At 39.2% G+C, this 18,801-nt stretch overlaps 1 protein-coding gene across 2 annotated transcripts in view; it reads left to right on the top strand.

Moving 5' to 3' along the window:
• The window catches only part of BPTF (bromodomain PHD finger transcription factor), a 131,736-nt gene that overhangs the window by 101,444 nt on the left and 11,491 nt on the right, over positions 1-18,801 (top strand). The window contains exons 16-24 of one of the 2 annotated variants that reach the window (XM_068976675.1): positions 2-248; positions 988-1,139; positions 2,015-2,123; positions 5,938-6,155; positions 8,931-9,153; positions 9,878-10,815; positions 12,421-12,503; positions 12,814-13,039; positions 15,239-15,561. In XM_068976675.1, the coding sequence (XP_068832776.1) occupies positions 2-248; positions 988-1,139; positions 2,015-2,123; positions 5,938-6,155; positions 8,931-9,153; positions 9,878-10,815; positions 12,421-12,503; positions 12,814-13,039; positions 15,239-15,561 (2,519 nt within the window). The remainder of the gene's footprint in view (position 1; positions 249-987; positions 1,140-2,014; positions 2,124-5,937; positions 6,156-8,930; positions 9,154-9,877; positions 10,816-12,420; positions 12,504-12,813; positions 13,040-15,238; positions 15,562-18,801) is intronic. The other variant, XM_068976676.1, reaches the window with a different exon arrangement.

Here is an 18,801-nt window from a genome sequence, read left to right as displayed (position 1 = left end):
GAAACGATTGGAACAACAGAAGCCTACAGTGATTGCAGCTTCTACTACTTCCCCAACCAACAGTACGACTAGTACCATCTCTCCAGCACAGAAAGTCATGGTGGCCCCCATAAGTGGCTCAGTCACAACTGGAACTAAAATGGTACTAACTACTAAAGTTGGATCTCCCGCTACAGTAACATTCCAGCAGAACAAGAACTTTCATCAAACCTTTGCCACCTGGGTAAAGCAAGGCCAGTCAAATTCAGGTACACACCTGTGATTAAATAAAAGCTTGCTTTCATTCAAGAGAAAGAAATTTCAGTCCTTTACCTACTGAAATGAAACTTTTCTTTAGAAAATTCTTTTTCTTCTGCAGCCGGTTGAGCAAACCAACTGTAACAGTAGGTTTGTTACAGATAATGTTCCTAATATTACATTAGCGAAACTCCTCTCTTACATTATTTCACTTTCAACATTTACATGGTTCACTTACTTTGAGTGGAGTGGAATGTTTTTCTTAAAAATACAAAAATGAGCCACATTTCATGCATTGGTGCCTTCCTAGAAGTCACTGCGTTGCTGGTTATTTTAAATCTGAAGCTTATCGAATGTCTTATACCCCATTAGCCACCAGCACAGCTGCCACATCTGCTACCACCATTGCCAGCACAGGTCAGACGTTCCAAATTACAGGCAGTCCAGTCACTGTGGCAGGAAAAGTAATTACCAAACTTCCACTTCCTGCAAACAGCAAGATTGTCGCTGTAAATGTGCCAGCAACACAAGGAGGTAAGGGAAGTGTGGAGAGTTTTGATTCACATCTGCCAGATCATACTGTTGCCATTATTTTCATTTCCTTTTCACTGATTTCAGTCTTCGGATCTCACATTTTATGTAGCCCACTAAAACCCCCCACCACACCTAGTTTCTCTTCAGAAACCAAGCAGTACCTGAGATGTTACTAAAGAAGCAGTTACTAATGACTTCTTCATCTTTTTTTTTAAGGCGTTGTTCAAGTACAGCAGAAAGTCCTGGGTATCATTCCATCGAGTACAGGTACAAGTCAGCAAACCTTTACTTCATTCCAGCCCAGGACAGCAACAGTCACCATTAGGCCCAACACCTCAGGCTCTGGAGGAACCACAACCGCTTCCCAAGTAAGAGTCCTTTACAGGTTTATTTGATGTTAATAACCACATTGGTTGGAGTTTTTTGAATGGCCTCCTCCGGGATTAATCCAGCTCCTAATTATTCTTTGCCCCTTACTTTATCTGTGACAAAGTATTGGTTTTTTAAAAAATCTGTTAGTTATATTTCTAGTGAACTGTTCATTTTTAACATTTTGTTAATACCACATTAGTACAGTTTATGAATCATGAAGATTGCTTTTCCAGGATTTTACAAAAATATTTCTTAATTGAAAACAGTGGGGAACACTGGATCACCCAGGAGAATGTTCAGTACAGCTAAGAAGTAGAGTGAAAAATACACTCCACAGCCCTGAAACTAGTCTGTCAGCTGATACGCATACATATTAGATACATCATGTCTTTGGCACTAGTATTATAAGAAAGGCTTAATGTTCTGCAGACTTGAGAACGTTCTAAACCTCACCCTGAAGGTAACATGCTCCGTATGAAAGAGCTTTTGGCCTCCGATCTTGCTCCTGTGTTCTCTGGGTTACAGACACGGAGCTCAGGAAAAATAGGACTCCTCGTTTTCCTGTGAGCAACTGTGGTGGTTATAGAGCAAGCTTTCCTGGGTCTTGTCCTTTTCTTTTAGTCTGTAGGCTATTCTTGGTATCAGTGATGAGGAGTGTCGTATGATCTGATTTGAATGCTGTTTTCTCCCCTCAAAAATTTGTCTTTATTCTGATGCTTCATATAATTTAATATGTAATGTCCAAGAGTCTCTGTCATTTCTATAGACATGTTTATCAATATAGAATGTTTAAAGATCTCTCTGTTCCTGAGTCCATCATGCTCTAGTCTTTTAAAAACATTTAATTCCTTGTCCTTTGTGTCATTTGTAGGTCATCACAGGGCCTCAGATCCGCCCTGGTATGACGGTGATTAGAACTCCACTCCAGCAGTCAACACTAGGAAAGGCAATTATTCGAACACCTGTGATGGTACAGCCAGGTATTCATCCACCCCAGCGTTATCATTTTACATCTAAATAGCCAGTGTAGGAAATCTATAATATTCTGTATTCGGCACTCCACATATTAGAAAATACCAATATGAATTAAGATTTCAAAGCATACTAAATTTCTGATTTATCATGGGATGTCCCCATTTCATTTCTGGCATTGTCAATAAGAGCTAAGCAGATTCAAGTATGCTTGTTTAAAATGTTCTTCAAACCTCTAGTTAATGGAATATATACATTGAAATCACTGGCGGAAAGAGAATGAGCAGAGAAATCAGTCTGTGTGGTAAAGGACAGATAAAATCAAGGAAGTGGCTAAGAAGCATTTAAATGGAAAGCGTGAGACAAAATTACAAAGGCAGTCCCTGCCCTTTTTAATGTAAATGTTAAAGCTCCCCTATTAAAAGTTGAAGCCAATAAAGACTGAGTGGAAAAGCCTTTATGAGAATGTACCTAAAAGCAGATTACCACAGAAGGTTAAAAAAAAAAAAAAGATGGTTAAGGATACATGAAATAAAGGACAAAAAAAAACCAAGGGGCAGAGAGAAGACATCGATAATCCTATTAATACCGAACAAAGTCAAATTCACAATTAAAAAAAAAAACAACTAGGACACAGAGGGTCATTTTATTTATTTTGGCTTAAAGCTAAACATTGCAGTGAAGATGTAATCTTGTATCTTTAAATAAGATGTGATTGAAGTGTATAAAGCAAAAGCTGTTTGTTTGAAATCAAGGAAGGATTACCAGAAGCATAATAAACCAGAACCAGACTATATCAATTTTGTACCTTTAGGAATACTCATTAGTTGCAGATATTTATGAGCTGTTCCTATGAAAATGGTCTTAAAATGAGCCATGGGTAAAACCTTGAAGAATTCCAAAAAGTAGAATATGTATAGGCTACATTTTTTGTAGTGAATCTAGAAATTAATACTAAGGTATTATACTAATAACTTTTATTTGCTTGGAATTTATAAACATATGTTTTCAAAAGTAACTTTTATGTTAAAGAAAATGTGTCATTACAAACAGATTATCAAATAGCAATTAAGCCAGGCTGCAAAGCTGAACTGGGAGGCAAATTCATTCATTCAACAAATATTTGAGCACCTACTCTAGGCAGTTGAAATATGTTGGTGAACAAAACAGACTCAAAAACCCATGTTAAATCTTAATCAGAAGTTAGAAAAATATATAAAACAAGTCTTAAATGAAAATAGGAGGAAGTAAAATAAATATAAGTAATGATTATAAGGCAAAAAAAGCAAATATTAAATTCTTTTCTTTTGCAAGTCTGATCTTGACAAAAGGAAACAAAATGCTAGTTTACTAAAAGTAGGAATGAGAAAGTGCCATAAAAATAGAGTGAACTAAATCTTTTTGAATAACAAGGCATAGTTATATACTATGTTTATAAATTTCTAGTCTTTTTAAAAAATTGTTTTGGCCATGCCACATGATATGTGGGATCTTAGTCTCCTGACCAGGTATCAAACCCACACCTTCCTGCAGGGAAAGCATTGGAAGCCACTGGACCACCAGGGAAGTCCCCTAAATTTCAAGTCTTAATGACTCATATCAAGGAAAGAAATTTGGAAAGTTGCCATACTGTTACATACAAAAAAGAATTCTAGACCTCATGGATTTATAGGTAAAATTCTCTGAAATGGTTGGAAAACAATTTCTTTCTTCTAAGAAATAGTTTCAGGGCATAAGGGGAGAGGGGTGGGATTGATTTTTTTTCCCATTCATTTTACAGATTTAGCATAATTCTAGTATAAAACATGGCTTGGTATTTTTTTGAAACAGCAATCCCCTAATGCTTAAGCAAGATTTATCCCAGAGAAGAAAGTATGGTTTGTTATTTCAGTTAATACTACAATGACAATTGATGAAATTTAATATCTATTTGTGTTTAAAAATAGCTATCAGGCAGCTGACTTAAAGGGAAGATAAAACTGATGTAAAGAAGAAGAAAAGTTTATAGATGATAAGTGATAATAGACTTGCATATGTGAATATATATGAGTGTGTCTGGTGTGTTGTTTGAAAAGCAAGGTGGCCAGTGGGGCTGGGGTGCCCAGTGAAGACTCTTTAGAGTTGTAGTCAGAGAGATGGAGGGAGAGTGGATATGTGCTGTGTGTGTGTCTGAGTGGGCGCTGGTTAGCATACCCTGTTCCTACCACCACACTCGCTAGCCTTTCCCAAAGTCGTACATTCCCAAGATGGAATAAAAAGTGTTTTAATTTTTGAAGTTGCATTTCTATGATAATCTAAAAATAAATTAACACGTACATATTGGGGATCGTCTGAATTACATCATATAACCAGTCAGTCTGAACCCTTTTTTCCATCTGTGATTATGACGACATTGTATCAATACAAGATGATGAAGTAACTTTCCATGAACTGTTCTTGAACTTTAGTACAAGAACATAGTGTTGGGGTCCAGAAGTTTGTAAATTCAGGCACTTGTCTGCATATACTATGCTATTTTTCAATTCATCTTTATGAATAAATGGATAACAGTAACCAAGAAAAGTTTAGAAGAAAGAGAAAAAAAAGAAAACTTATCCTGCCAATTTTTAAAGCATATTTACAAGCCACTGGAATTCAGGCACATGCTACCAAAGCAAACTAGCCCAGCTGAAAAATTGCAGGCCCTGTGATGCTGTCATACTATGTCCGATTGCTGGAATATGTTACTTTAGTGACAGGGCTGGCAAAGGTTCAATGTAATGAGTACCCAGTGGTGGGGGGAGTATGAGTGAGTATAACCTTTCTAAAATTCAGTTTAGTATTGTGTGCATACTGTGAACACAGTATCTTTGGGAGGAGTTCATTCTAAGGAAATAATTAGAAGCACAAAAAAGTTTATAAGCAGGGATTTCACCATGGTGTTATCTAAAAAAAGAAAAGGGGAAAGTGTTCTAAGGGTCAAAATCGATTTAATTTTATACATAATGCAGTAATATTAACCACCAATCATTAAAAGAAATATACACAGAAATATATATGTAGACACAAAAGGACAAACAGGATGCGAACATAAAACTTCAGAAATACGATGTTATTTACTAATGAATAATGAATTCAGACTTTGTAAGTATAAAACCAGCTACCAAATAATTACCATCTGATTTTTTTTTCCAGTTATATCAGGTTAAATGAGAAACAGTTTTTCAAGAAGATGATAGAGCCATTTCAGTTAAATTTCATTCATTCTATAGACAGTTATTGAAGAGTAAATATGAAAGCATTAGTTAAGCACATTGCTCTAATATTGAGGATATATAGGGGTCCTTGACCTCTTGCTTCTCCCAAACTGTTTGGCAGATAGCTGTAAGAAAAGCTCATTTATAAATATAATTGGCCCAGAATATTCCAGATTATGTGTTTTGTTTAAAAATTACATTAGTTAATTATGTGTTGTTATTTTTAACTTGTATTCCTAAGGAAAGACTGCCTAACGGCATTTTTTACGTATTCTCCTCCATCTTCCCTATTATCATTTTGGCTTCAGAGTCACAGGAAGAGCATTGTATTTTTTTTTTTTAAACTCTTCTACGGAGAACAGGAAAGGGAGAGAGATTGTCAGTGAGCTGAGTGAAAACAGACTCATTGACAACCTGGTGGGTCCTTCTGGTATGGGTATATGACTAAAGGCATCTGTCTGTCGGCATCCCATAAGTCTTTTTGAAAATTGAGAAAATACATTCATGCGAAGTGTTGAAAGATATATCTCAACTCAGAGGACCACTCTGGGCACAGAAGCACTCTAATGTTTCCCTGTTTACATAGGTGCTCCTCAGCAGGTGGTGACACAGATCATCAGAGGGCAGCCTGTCTCCACTGCGATCTCTGCCCCTAGTACCGTTTCCTCCACACCTGCACAGAAAGGGTTATCTTCAGGAACATCCACTGCGAGTCTGCAGCCTTCAGCCTCACAGCCCCCTCGTCCCCAGCAAGGACAGGTGAAGCTTACCATGGCTCAGCTCACTCAGTTAACACAGGGCCACGTAAGTAATGTGACTTCCCTTTTCACGTTAGAAGTGATCTTATTTACATCTGCTGTGAGTTTTAAAACATGGACTTATTTTCAGAGGTTTAAAAATGTACTTGTTTTAAGAAATGGCTGCTTCCTAAAGTCAAAGAAAAGTACTTCTTAAAGGCAGGATGTGATCCCCTCAACTATCCAGAATGCTGAGATTGTGTGCTGTAATAGCAGGGTGGATAACACATTGAACCACCAAAATTTTATTAGTTAACTAATTTGCTTGGGAAAAATGAAATTTGGATACATCAGGCCGTTTCCTTGCAACACCCAGTGTTACTGTCAGTTCTGTCAGTTCTTCCAGTAGTAATCCATAGAGTGAATGTGGTTGCCATCAAAATCCCAAGAGAGATGTTTTAAAGTTTGACAAGCTGGTTTTTAAAAAATTTATATGGAAGTTCAAAGGATCCAGAATAACTCTTAATACTTTTGAAGAAAAGGAGGATTTGCCCTATGTAGTAACCTGATATAAAGACTTTAAATTGTAGTTCTTCACTAATTAATACAGTAAGGTTCAGACACAAGGATAGGTAGACCAGTCAGTACAGAACAGTAGAAGAGGACCCATATGTATATGTGGTCACTTGATATATGACCTGGATGGCAGTGTGGATCAAGGACAGACTTTTCAATAACAGGTCCTGGCTTGGACCACAACCTCACTCATAAACTCGGCTCCAGGAAGATTAAAGTCCTGGCTGTAAAAGATAAGACTATAGTACTTGTCAGAAGGTAGGAAAGGCTTTCTTAAAGACAGAAAATATTCACCATAAAGGAAAAGATTTATAAATTCAACATTAGAAGTAAGAACTTTAGTCCATCAAACATGAAAGAGTGAAAAGAGTGAGGGGAAGGTACACACGTAGCCAGCCAAGGATTGTTCTCCAGAAATGAAGCGTTACCACTACAGATTAAGATGGGGAAAAATCCAGATAACTTGGTAGAAAATAAGAATAGACACACTTGATGAGATTAGAGGAACTCTTAAATGTCCACAAATCCAAAAAACTGCTGAACTTTGTTAGTAATGAGGGAAATGTGTATTAAAACCATATATTAAGAGATTGGTATAAAGTAAAATGTCAGACAAAATCGAGAAAAGCAAAAACATGGAGTAGAATGAACTCTCATACACAACTGATAATAATGTAAATTGGTTTGGCCACCTTGGAAAACTCCTCAATACTTTCTAGCAGAGTTGAAGACACAGCATGCCCCAGGTCACAGCAGTTACCCTCCTAGGTATGTTCTCTTGAAAAGTTCTTGTTCGTCTGAGCCCCAGAATAACGGACATGAACATATACAGCAGCCATCGATTAGATCAGTAAAGCGGTAATGCCTTCCTACAGCAACTGAAATGAACAAACTACCGCAATGTAGAACTACATTGTTGAGCTAAATAAAGAAGCAGGTAACAAACATACATTATGATCTACTTGCCTAGGATTCAGAAACAGGCAAAACTAGCTACATTATGCAGAATTAGGGGGCTGCTGCATTGCCTTCCTGGAGAGGGCACCAAAGGGCACCCTTCATATTCTTTGTAAATAATGGTGCTCCTGAAGTCATGAGCCTATGGCCTCGTAGAGATCTGTATACACCTCAGTGGTCACAACGCGATGAAATGCAGGTACTGTGTCCGTGAAATTAGCGCTTCCCTCTAGGGCAGAGGAAGGAGATGAAGATCAGAGCAGGTCACATGCAGAGCTTCTTGGATACTGGCGATGATGACCTGAATGCTGGGTTTATAGATCTTCACTTCCTAATTATTCTTTATACTTTGTGTTTTATGCAGTTTTGACCGTGCACACAAAGTATTTTAGAAAAGCAAGACTGAATAAGGGGCTCATGAGTAAAAGTGCACGGAGCTTAGTAAGTGAACTTTGCAGTGTCAGTTTTGACTGTTGGAGATTTGGGGTGGATTGGTTTTACATTTGCTTTCTCATTCTCCCTTATGCTCCTGGTGGCTGAGAGGATTAATAAGTCCTGGACAGAAGTGGTAGTACACATGGAGTTTTTAGTTCCTGGTCCCCATTTTGGTGACAACGCAGACATTAGTGACCTTCCTTACTTGGTATTTGCATTCCATGTGTAGAACCCTAAGCTTCTATGCTTCAGCATACACACACTCCATAGATCGTTTGGTACCTAGTGAAAAAGCTGAAACTAGGAGACCTGGGCTTCTCACTGTGTCTCACCTTGGACTTGCTCTCTAATTGTCGGCAAGGGACTTGAACTTTCTAACTTGAGTTTCCTAATTGGTAGGAAGAGTGTAGTAATATTTCTTTGCTTACTCCACAAAGTCACAAGTCTGTTGTGAGAATCAAATGAGGCATGTCTAAAGTAAAAGTTATAAAATAATATGAATATAAATAAGGTGATTTAAACTCAGAATTTTGTGGAGACCTTAGTTAGTCACTTCAGTGCTCTTATTTTATAGACTGGGAGACTTAGATCCAGGTAAGTGGTGTTACTCATAGACAGATTCCTGGCTGTCCATGTGCAGAACTCGGACTGAAACTCTGGATTGTTAATTCATGTTTTTTCCACTAATCACCATCAGTCTTTTAAAATAAATGTCATTCTTTTAGCTTATCTGTATTTCTCTTGGTACTATTCCATAGACATTGAAATACATAGTTTCATCATTTTAAAGGATCTTTTCAACATAAAAACAAGTATACTTAGAGATTGATGTTTTTTGAATACTCTTTACATGTTAGGTGTTTTTTTTCTGTAGGGTGGCAATCAAGGTTTGACAGTGGTGATCCAAGGACAAGGTCAGACTACTGGGCAGTTGCAGTTGATACCTCAAGGGGTGACGATACTTCCGGGTCCAGGACAGCAGCTGATGCAAGCTGCAATGCCAAATGGTACCGTTCAGCGATTCCTCTTCACCCCGCTGGCAACCACAGCTGCCACCACCAGCGCCACCACCACCACCGTCTCTACTACAGCAGCAGGTAGAACTTGGGGGCTGTCGGAAGTGCTGCTTGTTGGTGTCACAAGTTGCTGGGTGACCAAGGAGGCAAGAGGACTGGGGCTTACCTTGGGCGGATGTGCCCCAAGCCGAGGAGCGGCCACAGCTGACTGGTCAGCCTCACAAGGGCTCGACCAGATCTCTTGCTCGGACAAACTCCCTGTCGCCACCCCCTCCCCCTTTAGGAAATGAGGAAAGCAGGGGGTAGCGCACAGTAGTAAAGCGCCGTGGTGACCGTGCCCCCCCCTGCTCTCTCCCAGACCTGTAGTTGCTGAGTGAATCACGGACGTGCTCACGAGGCAGATGGTCTGTCCAGCTCATAAGCTAGGACTGAGAGCTCCCAAACCGGAGCACTCTGTGAGCCTCCCCCTGCAAGCTGCTGTTGTTCACTGACCTCATGCCGTAGGAGAGGGATACGGGTAGCTTAGCCTGGGCCACAAGTCCGGACTGATGTCCAGAAAATGCACTTTGCTTCGGAACCCAGCCTTCCGGAGACCTTGCAAAACGTGTGGTGGGCAGCCATGAACATGGCGAGGTTCCCTGATAGGCGAGTTCTGACCGAAGTATTTCTAGATGGAGCATTTCTAAGCTTCAGTCCTCTGTCCTGAAATGTAGAATTCTCACCTTTAGAAAATCCCCTTCAAATTCTTCTTAAACCACAGTCTTACGTTCTAGAGTCATAAGTATTTGCTCTTGCCTTTTCACAGGTACAAGTGAACAAAGACAGAGTAAATTATCGTCCCCGACACAGGTGCAGCCAGCCAAAAGCCTGCCTCCAGCTCCGCCGTCGAGCGTGAGTCCTCCAGAAGCCCAGCCTCAGCCTGCGCAGCCCGCTCAGCCTTCAGCTCAGCCTTCAGCTCAGCCCCAGCCCCAAACCCAGCCCCCGTCCCCAGCTCAGCCTGAAACTCAGACTCAGCCTGAAGTTCAGACCCAAACAGCTGTGGCCTCCCATGTCCCTCCTGAAGCACAGCCCACCCAAGCACAGTCCTCCAAAGCCCAGGTTGCAGGACAGTGTCCGCCTCAGAGCAATGGCCAAGGACAGCCTCCTGCTCGCGTCCAGAGCCCGCCACAGACTCGAGCACGCCCATCGACGCCATCCCAAGTGTCTCCCGGACAGCAGGCCCAGGGTCAGACTGCAGCCTCCCAACCGATTCCAATCCAGCCACACACATCTCTTCCGACACCTTCCCAGGGCCAGCCACAGTCACAACCCCAGGTACAGTCTTCAACTCAAACTCTTTCACCAGGACAAACGTTAAGTCAAGTTACTGTTGCATCCCCGCCCCGTCCTCCGCTCCAAGTACCGCAGCCTCAGCCCCAAGTCCTGGCTGTGCCGCAGCTGCCACCACAAGTCCAGGTTCTCTCCCAGATCCAGTCGCAGGTTGTGGCTCAGATACAGGCTCAGCAAGGTGGTGTGCCCCAGCAGATCAGACTCCAGTTGCCCGTTCAGATTCAGCAGAGCAGCCCTGTGCAGACTCACCACATCCAGAGTGTGGTCACAGTACAGGCAGCCAGTGTGCAAGAGCAGTTGCAGAGGGTTCAGCAACTCAGGGAGCAGCAGCAAAAGAAGAAGCAGCAGCAGATAGAGATGGAGCGGGAACACACCCTCCAGGCTTCTAATCAAAGTGAGATCATTCAGAAACAGGTAAAGTCGTTGAGTGAAAGCAGCATGTTCAGTAGCTTGAATGATTGTGCTGTGCATTAGACGTAGTGTTTGGTTGTGTTAGCTTTCCGTAAACGAGACACAGACGTCATTGTCGCTTCAAGTTAGAAGCAGCACTGCATTGACCAATACGTATCACATGACTTGTGGTCTGGGACTCTGTTGTGTATAAACAGCCAGTACTTACTGGTGAAAACTACCCGTATTTTGGGAGAACTAAGAGGGAAAGAATGGACATAGGAAGTTTAAGCATCTTTGAAACTTGAAGGTTTGACTAAGTTTTGAAGCCACTTGAGGCATCCTGGCAATTTGTTTGAAGGTATTCGCAGTTGTCCTTCCTTAGTTGGTGTGTAGACTAAGCAAATTTTACAGGCAGATTAAACTCATTTGTATTTCCAGTCATAGCTTTGTTTTGAAAAAAAGAAGTGTTAAGTACCATTACTCCATAGCAGAAATAAAAAGCAACCTTGTGCAGTAGCCTCATCGTGAAGTAAGGCAATTTAGATGAATTAGAGTTATTCTACTTGAAATGAAGTTTCATGTATAATAAATAATATCCTACATTACTGGAGAAAGCTTTCTTTGCATTTACAGCTTGCAGTACTCTGCACTTATCAGGAGTCTGTGTGGATTTCAAGTGTTCCCAAGTCATGAGAACCCAGTTCCTGGGTCTCCCATTTACAGTCCGTGAAGCTCACTCACCTTCCCTGGGCTTTATCCTCCTTAAAACTCTCTTTTCAGCCATGCAAGGCTATTGTAATGATTAAACTAGGTCATGTATATAGAAGCACTTTTTATTTTTTATTAAAATATATTTGACATGTAGCATTGTATAAATTTAAGGCGTATGACTTATTTGACACAGATTGTATCTTATGATTGCCATCATGGCAATAATTAACTCCTCTGTCATGTCACATAATTTCATTTCTTTTTGGTGATTGGAATAATTTAAGATCTAGTCTCTTCACAACTTTGATGATTGTAATACTGTTGTTAGAAGCACTCATTAAGCAGCAGAGGGATTTTGAAGATGTATGGGAATATCCTTATAAAATTAATGTCATCTGCAGTATTTTAAAATGCATTATTTTCCATCTTTCAGTACTGTATGGGCCATGAACTGAGAATTGTTATAATGTCTCTCTCTATGCTGATTTCTGTATAAATTGGGGATGGGCTGGAATGGAGTGATCTTTAATGCCTGGGAAGGAGAACATAACATTCAAAACATGATCATAGGAGGATGATAGCTGGGTTAAAATTACAACTGTATTCATTCTTTACTCTCAGACAAGTTAGTAAATTCTTTATATCTCAGCATCTCATTTATAAAAATGTCCCTACTGTTCAGCATTGTTACAGTGAATGAACAAGGTAATGTTCAGTGCTTCACTCAGTGCAGTGCCCAGTACATGGTAAGCACCTGGGGCATACTGTGGCGCTAATTTTATTTGTACCATGATATAAAATTCTTAGTTTCTTTGGGAAACACATACACACGCTCAGATTTCTACTGTTGTTACCTCTGTGCTAACTTGTAGTCATTATAAAATACGCATTTTTGGATTTTATTCTGTCCTGAAGGTGGTGATGAAGCATAATGCTGTAATAGAACATTTAAAACAGAAAAAGACCATGACTCCAGCAGAAAGAGAAGAGAATCAAAGGTAGGGAGAAATGTTTATAACCCATTACACAGGCTCTCACTGTGCATCAGTCTCTTCTCTTAAAGTAGTGTGTGCATGAACAAACACACACACACACACGCATGGGAGTTCTGAGTTTGTGTTTTATCCTGATTGGAGTTTATTAAATCAGAACACTGAGTACTAATAGATGCTTGTGACTGGTTTTGAAGCGCTCTTTGAAGTTCTCCATTCCCAGAAAGTTAGTATCAACTATAGAGACATAGAAAAATTATGTCTTCAGCCCAGAATAAAATGCCCAGCATTACATAGGTTGTGTATTTCTCTCTAGAATGATTGTCTGTAACCAGGTGATGAAGTATATTTTGGATAAGATAGATAAAGAAGAAAAACAGGCAGCAAAAAAACGGAAGCGAGAAGAGAGTGTGGAACAGAAACGTAGCAAACAGAATGCCAGCAAGCTCTCTGCACTGCTCTTCAAGCACAAAGAGCAGCTCAAAGCTGAAATACTGAAAAAGAGAGCGCTGCTAGACAAAGATCTACAAATCGAAGTGCAGGTAAGAAAGTGTTTTCTATCCTCCTGTGTCCAGTGTTCAGCATCGGATTTTACTCTTTTTTTTTCCCCCCTTTGAAATTGTGATTAAACTTAAAATCTGAGTTTGTTTTCTAGAATTTACATTTTTGTTCCTAGGATAAGTAGTAAGCAGTGGAACATAGGTCTTTTAAAATAAGATAGATGTTTATGTGTACATGTATATTGTAATCTCTAAACTGGCCCCTTGGAGAGGTCTAGGCTTTTGATTAAAACATTTGAGGATCCTCTTGACTGTAGTTCTTCTTGTCTACAGCATAGTCTTGCCAAAAGTTGCCAACTTTCATGAGAAGAGTAAACAGAGAAACTGGGAAATAATGTTAAAGGAAAAATTAAGTGTGTTCATTAAATAAGGCCAGATTTCTTCCTTGACTTGTAACTGATCCTGCAGGCATGGCTAGTCCTCTGTATACTTGGAGAATTTGTTGAGAAATGAAAGATTACTCGTACATATTTAAAAGAGAAGTAGGCTATCTAAAGCATCTCTAAAAATGTCTTGTACATTTTGAAAAGTGAGAAATATTAAGTTAGAAATATTAAATATTAAATTAGTAGGTCATCTTACTAATGAGCATTGCACGTAACTCTTGAGACATTAGAAATCTTTGCACTGAAGTCAGAAACTGGCGATAATTCCCAGAATCACCATTATTACTCAGCATCTCTGGAAATTCTAGCTAACATGTTAAGCAAAAAAAAAAAAAAAAAAGAAGATAAAATTTTTTATTGTGTATGGTATGATTATATTGAAACCCCAAAGAAAAATTATTAAAATTTAAGAGCGAGTTCAGTAAGGTAGTCACTACTAGATGAATATCGAGGTGTCACAACCATTGTCAAAGGAAACAAAAATAAAAGAGCCAATAGTCTGTTGTGATCCCCCCTCAAAGATTACCATTTTAAAATAATTTATATTCATATATATTATTTGTAATATAGGTATTTACATAAAACACATTTTAATCAGAATCACACTGTAAGCATATGCTGAACATTTTTCTGCGTTCTCTATACTATGCTGCCCCTGAAAAATGCTGTTACTACTGCAGATACTCTGGTGTACAGTAGTGGTGTTGTTTCTGACAGTGTATTGCTCATCTAATGAGGGAGAAAAATATTCAGCATTATTTTAACTAATGGAATTTATTGCTAGGATGATTTCCTTTGAAGAACAACTTTCAAATTTATGTATACTAGTATATTTTAACAATTACTTTTAGTTATAAAGCTGTTATTCTTATTGTCAAGATGTGCAGTTGGTCCTTTATATCTACCTGTTCTCATATCATTTATGATTGCCTTCTTTGAAACAAATAGACTTCATTTTTAAGAACAGTTTTAAATTTACATAAAAATTATGCAGAGAGCAGAGACTTCGCATATGTTAATGCTGTCATAGGAATGTTCTTGAAGGGGTGGTCAAAGTGTATACCCTTTATACTGTCTTGACAATCTTAATTTTCCTTAAATTAAATGTATGTTTATAAACTTTATGTTATAAACACATCATATTATTTAGGAAAATGAAACTCTTTTTAAATCATCATTTCTAAGAAGTTGTAGTACTTAATACCGCAGGTGTGTCTATAAAATATTTCACATGGGAAAAAGTGAAGATTGTAATTTATGCAAAATTTCTTTTGAGAAGATAGCTCTCCTTCGAGTCTTAAATTCTAGACGTAGAAGCACAGTAAATAAGGCGCATCTGTCTCATACTCCGCTGGTCAGGCCATGTCTGGAGGGTCACATCCTGTTCGTGTCCAGTATGTCCAGTCTCACTCTAAGGGGACGGAAGGAGACCAGCCGAAAGGAAGCAGCCAGCACGTGTGGACACTTGAAACCATGTCCTGAGCGGCGACTGCGGTGACCAGGCAGGGCCCTGGCGTGTCAGAAGGACCGTTCTTTTATACACATGCTCCTCTCTCTGTCAAACCTCCTTTGACAATAACTCGCAGCTTTCTAATTGTGTAATTATCATTTTCTGTTGCTAGCTGTTTGTTGGGTTTAAGGTAAAGTAAGAACCCTCTTGGCTGGAGTTAGCAAGACTCCCTCGCCTTAGACTGAACTAGGGAACTCCTCGGACAAGGGAGGGGAAGTAAGGTCCTCTGGCCAGGACGTTATGTAAATCGGTTGATGGTCTGGTATTTTCTTTAATTGACGACAGGAAGAGCTCAAGAGGGACCTGAAAATTAAGAAGGAAAAAGACATGGTGCAGGCCACAGCAGTAGCTGCCACCTGCCCCGCAGCACCGCCTGCACCTCCAGCCCCTCCACCTTCGCCTCCGCCTCCGCCTCCCCCGCAGCACCCGGGCCCCCTGGCCACGGCCACAACCACGCTGCCTGTGGCTTCCCAGAAAAGGAAGCGGGAAGAGGAGAGAGACTCCAATTCCAAGTCCAAGAAGAAGAAAATGATCTCTACTACCTCAAAGGAAACTAAGAAGGACACAAAGCTTTACTGTATCTGTAAAACGCCTTACGATGAATCTAAGTGAGTAGATCTTTCTGAGCTCTAGTTTATTCTCTTAAAAGTGTAGCTAAGTTTACAGTTTTGAAGAAAATGAGGATATCAGTAGCAGTGTAAATGAAAATAGTTAAACATAAGATATTTCATTTGTGGTCTTGCATCTGATATTCTTAACCTTGACACTAGAATAAAAATTCGTGTTTTTTTTTACCCCACGTGTTCATGATTCATGTTTGTCCTTCATCATATTCTTTTCTATCAAAAATAAGCTTTCTGTTGCTCCTTTGCTGTCTCCTTTTCTCTCTGGATCAATTCCAGATCAATCAGTAATGCTCTCTGAAGGAAGAGGGGTGTTACTATCACCGCCCAAAGTTGACATCATCCTTTCTGGAATCTTCACAACCCCATGATTACATCCAACCCTAGAGACAACCTAGATTCAAATGGTGGAAAGGGCTTTGAGTTGGAGTGGTTTGGGATTTTTATCACTTAATTGCAAGTAATTCTATCTTCTTGCAATAGAATAGTGTAACCTAATATTTTTGTCCAAGTTCCCACTTTCTTACTGGGGACAGAAGTCAGAAGAATACAAAAAGGAGTTCTTTCACTCATTCCTCAAGTATGACACTCAAAAATTTGATAAGCACGGCAACTGGAAGCTGTTTTTGATAGTTGTGACTTGTATTTGGTTATATATACAAGATTTTAGAGACCTTAATCCATAAATGCGGTTACACTTTTTTTTTTCTATCATTTTTATCACTCATTTTTATTTAGCTTCCATTTTCAACATTCAGATGCAGGCCAACTTTTTAAAACCAAAATTAATAGCAGTATTAATTTTACAATATCCAAAAGCTTGATTATGCTAAAAAGTGTGATCATTTAGAATTAGGAATACTTAATGTCTACTGTAAGTGGATGCCTAATCCATTTATAAAATAAAATTGTCCCTTTAATGATGTTTAAGTTGTAACAGTGGAACTACTTTAGTGATGCAGTTTAAATTATAATCTGTTTGGAAGTGCTAAATCAAAGCTTTTTGTTGGTAGATTTAGCTGTGTGTTGAATTAAACGCAGATCAGTATAGGCATCTTCACTTTTCATTCTTACCTTATGAGAAATTAGATGTGATATAAAAAGTAGAACCCTATTAACTGATTTTCCCCATGGTTCAATAACACATGTGCCTCCCTTTAGGCAAATTATACGAAATGATTTATAGAACAAAACAACATGATTTACTTTCTTTACAAAAAGCTCTGCTTATGGATTTTCCTTAAATAACAAGACACTTTGGCCTATTTAAAATATTCAGATCATGGAAATTCATTTCACACACAACTTTTAAATTGCATAAAATGTGGCACACGTACATATGTTCATTGTATTGAGATTGTTATTTTGTGGATATTTCATATTTTTTACTTTTTTTCATTATTAACATTTCAGTATACCAGGTTCATCCATTCCCTGTTCTAGTTGGGGAGAGTTTTTTAAGGAGTGTTCTGTGATCTCTTATACCAAACTAGGCTGGTTTGGGAATCTAGTGAGGAAGACTAAAACCTGAAATTCAAGTCCTGAGCTTACTTCCAGAACACACAGCACACCGCCTTCCTGGGTGAAGGCAGCATGCAGAAACGCCCCAGGGCCTCCACCCCGGGCAGTGCAATTCGTGTGCGCGTTGTAACTCACAAGAAAAGTCTATTACTCCTTGATGTTCAAAAGCAGGTTAGTTGGAAGCTTGAGGACTATTGCGATTCCTCTAGGTGAATCTGCCAAGAAATACATTGGGTAGAACCAGGGGTATCAGCAAGGCCAGTCTCATTCCCTGCAGTTCACGCTCATCCTTGCCGTGACTCTGACCAGGCATTCCTCCAGAGCACCCGTCAGCACGGAAGACACAGTATGTGTTTGTCATAGAGATAGTCTTCACTGTGCTATTTGGGATCTTACACGACAAAGGCCTCGAGGTTGACTAACTGTGGTTACCCACAGTGACACACTCATATAGCCCCGTTTTCAGATTAACAATCCTTATATCACTCTCCACACAGTATAACCCTGGTTTTGAACTGAAGTACTTTCTCACCAGCTAATAACCTGGCCGCTCTCCACATTGTCACACACATTCTACTGACTGAAAAACTGGCCCATGTCATAATCTTATTACAATTAAATTCTAATATTTATTTCGAAAACTTGGTAGACTTCCTACATGTGCCTTTTTTAATTTTCTTCTTCATATTGCATTTTGACCATTTTATCTTCTGCCCCTGGCTGAGCTCCTGCATGTTCCTTGTAGTGTAACTTCTACTCGGTGTTTGCGCTTTGCTTTGTTTTCAAATTTAAATCGTGAGATACATTTTCAAACCTATCTAAGAAATAGCCCTGACTTTGAAATGGCTTCTGTGGCATAGGTTTGACAGATGTAAGTCTTTGATTCTTTGGCTTTGGTTTTTGTGCCTGTGACAGTTTTACACACATTCATTAAGAGGGAGACATTACCATCGGTGTGTTGTTTATTTTTTCAAATCCCAGTGTGTTTTTTTAAAGACCCGCATTTCACTCAACAGTGTATTTGTTGAAATGGATGTGAGCGACTTTTATGTTTCCACACTTGATACAGTGTCAAATGCTGCAGCTTGTCAGGGTTAGAATGGCTGGATTCAGGATGTTTAGCTGACTCATTGCAGAAAGTTACCCTGTAAGAACGTGAATCAGGACAGGGAAGACAGATTTACGTACCATGCAGCTCAAAATGACAACTACATTGTCATTTTCATTGTGAATGCTTTTAGGTTCTATATTGGCTGTGATCTTTGTACTAACTGGTATCATGGAGAATGTGTTGGCATCACAGAAAAGGAGGCTAAGAAAATGGATGTGTACATCTGTAATGATTGTAAACGGGCACAAGAGGGCAACAGTGAGGAATTGTACTGTATCTGCAGAACACCTTATGATGAGTCACAGTGAGTTCTGATAAGAGCATCATATTTAATAATTTAGGAAGCCAAATTGCTCTGACTGGTTACTTATTTTATTTTAAAATAAAAAGCAAGATACTTTTCTGCATATATGATACACTTACATTACAAATTCCTTTCCAATTTTTTTTTTCTCTTCTTCCCTCTTTACTTCCCCTTCAAACTTTATGCTGCTTCATAGTGAATGTTTGAGATGCATTGGGGAAAATGTGGTTTAATGGTAGACTTGATTCTTCAATATGTAACACAGAAATTAATGAGATTAAAATAGCCT

This window comes from Capricornis sumatraensis, chromosome 8 (genome assembly GCF_032405125.1).
Source record: "Capricornis sumatraensis isolate serow.1 chromosome 8, serow.2, whole genome shotgun sequence".
NCBI lineage: Eukaryota > Metazoa > Chordata > Mammalia > Artiodactyla > Bovidae > Capricornis > Capricornis sumatraensis.
This window is presented reverse-complemented; position numbering and strand designations above follow the sequence as displayed.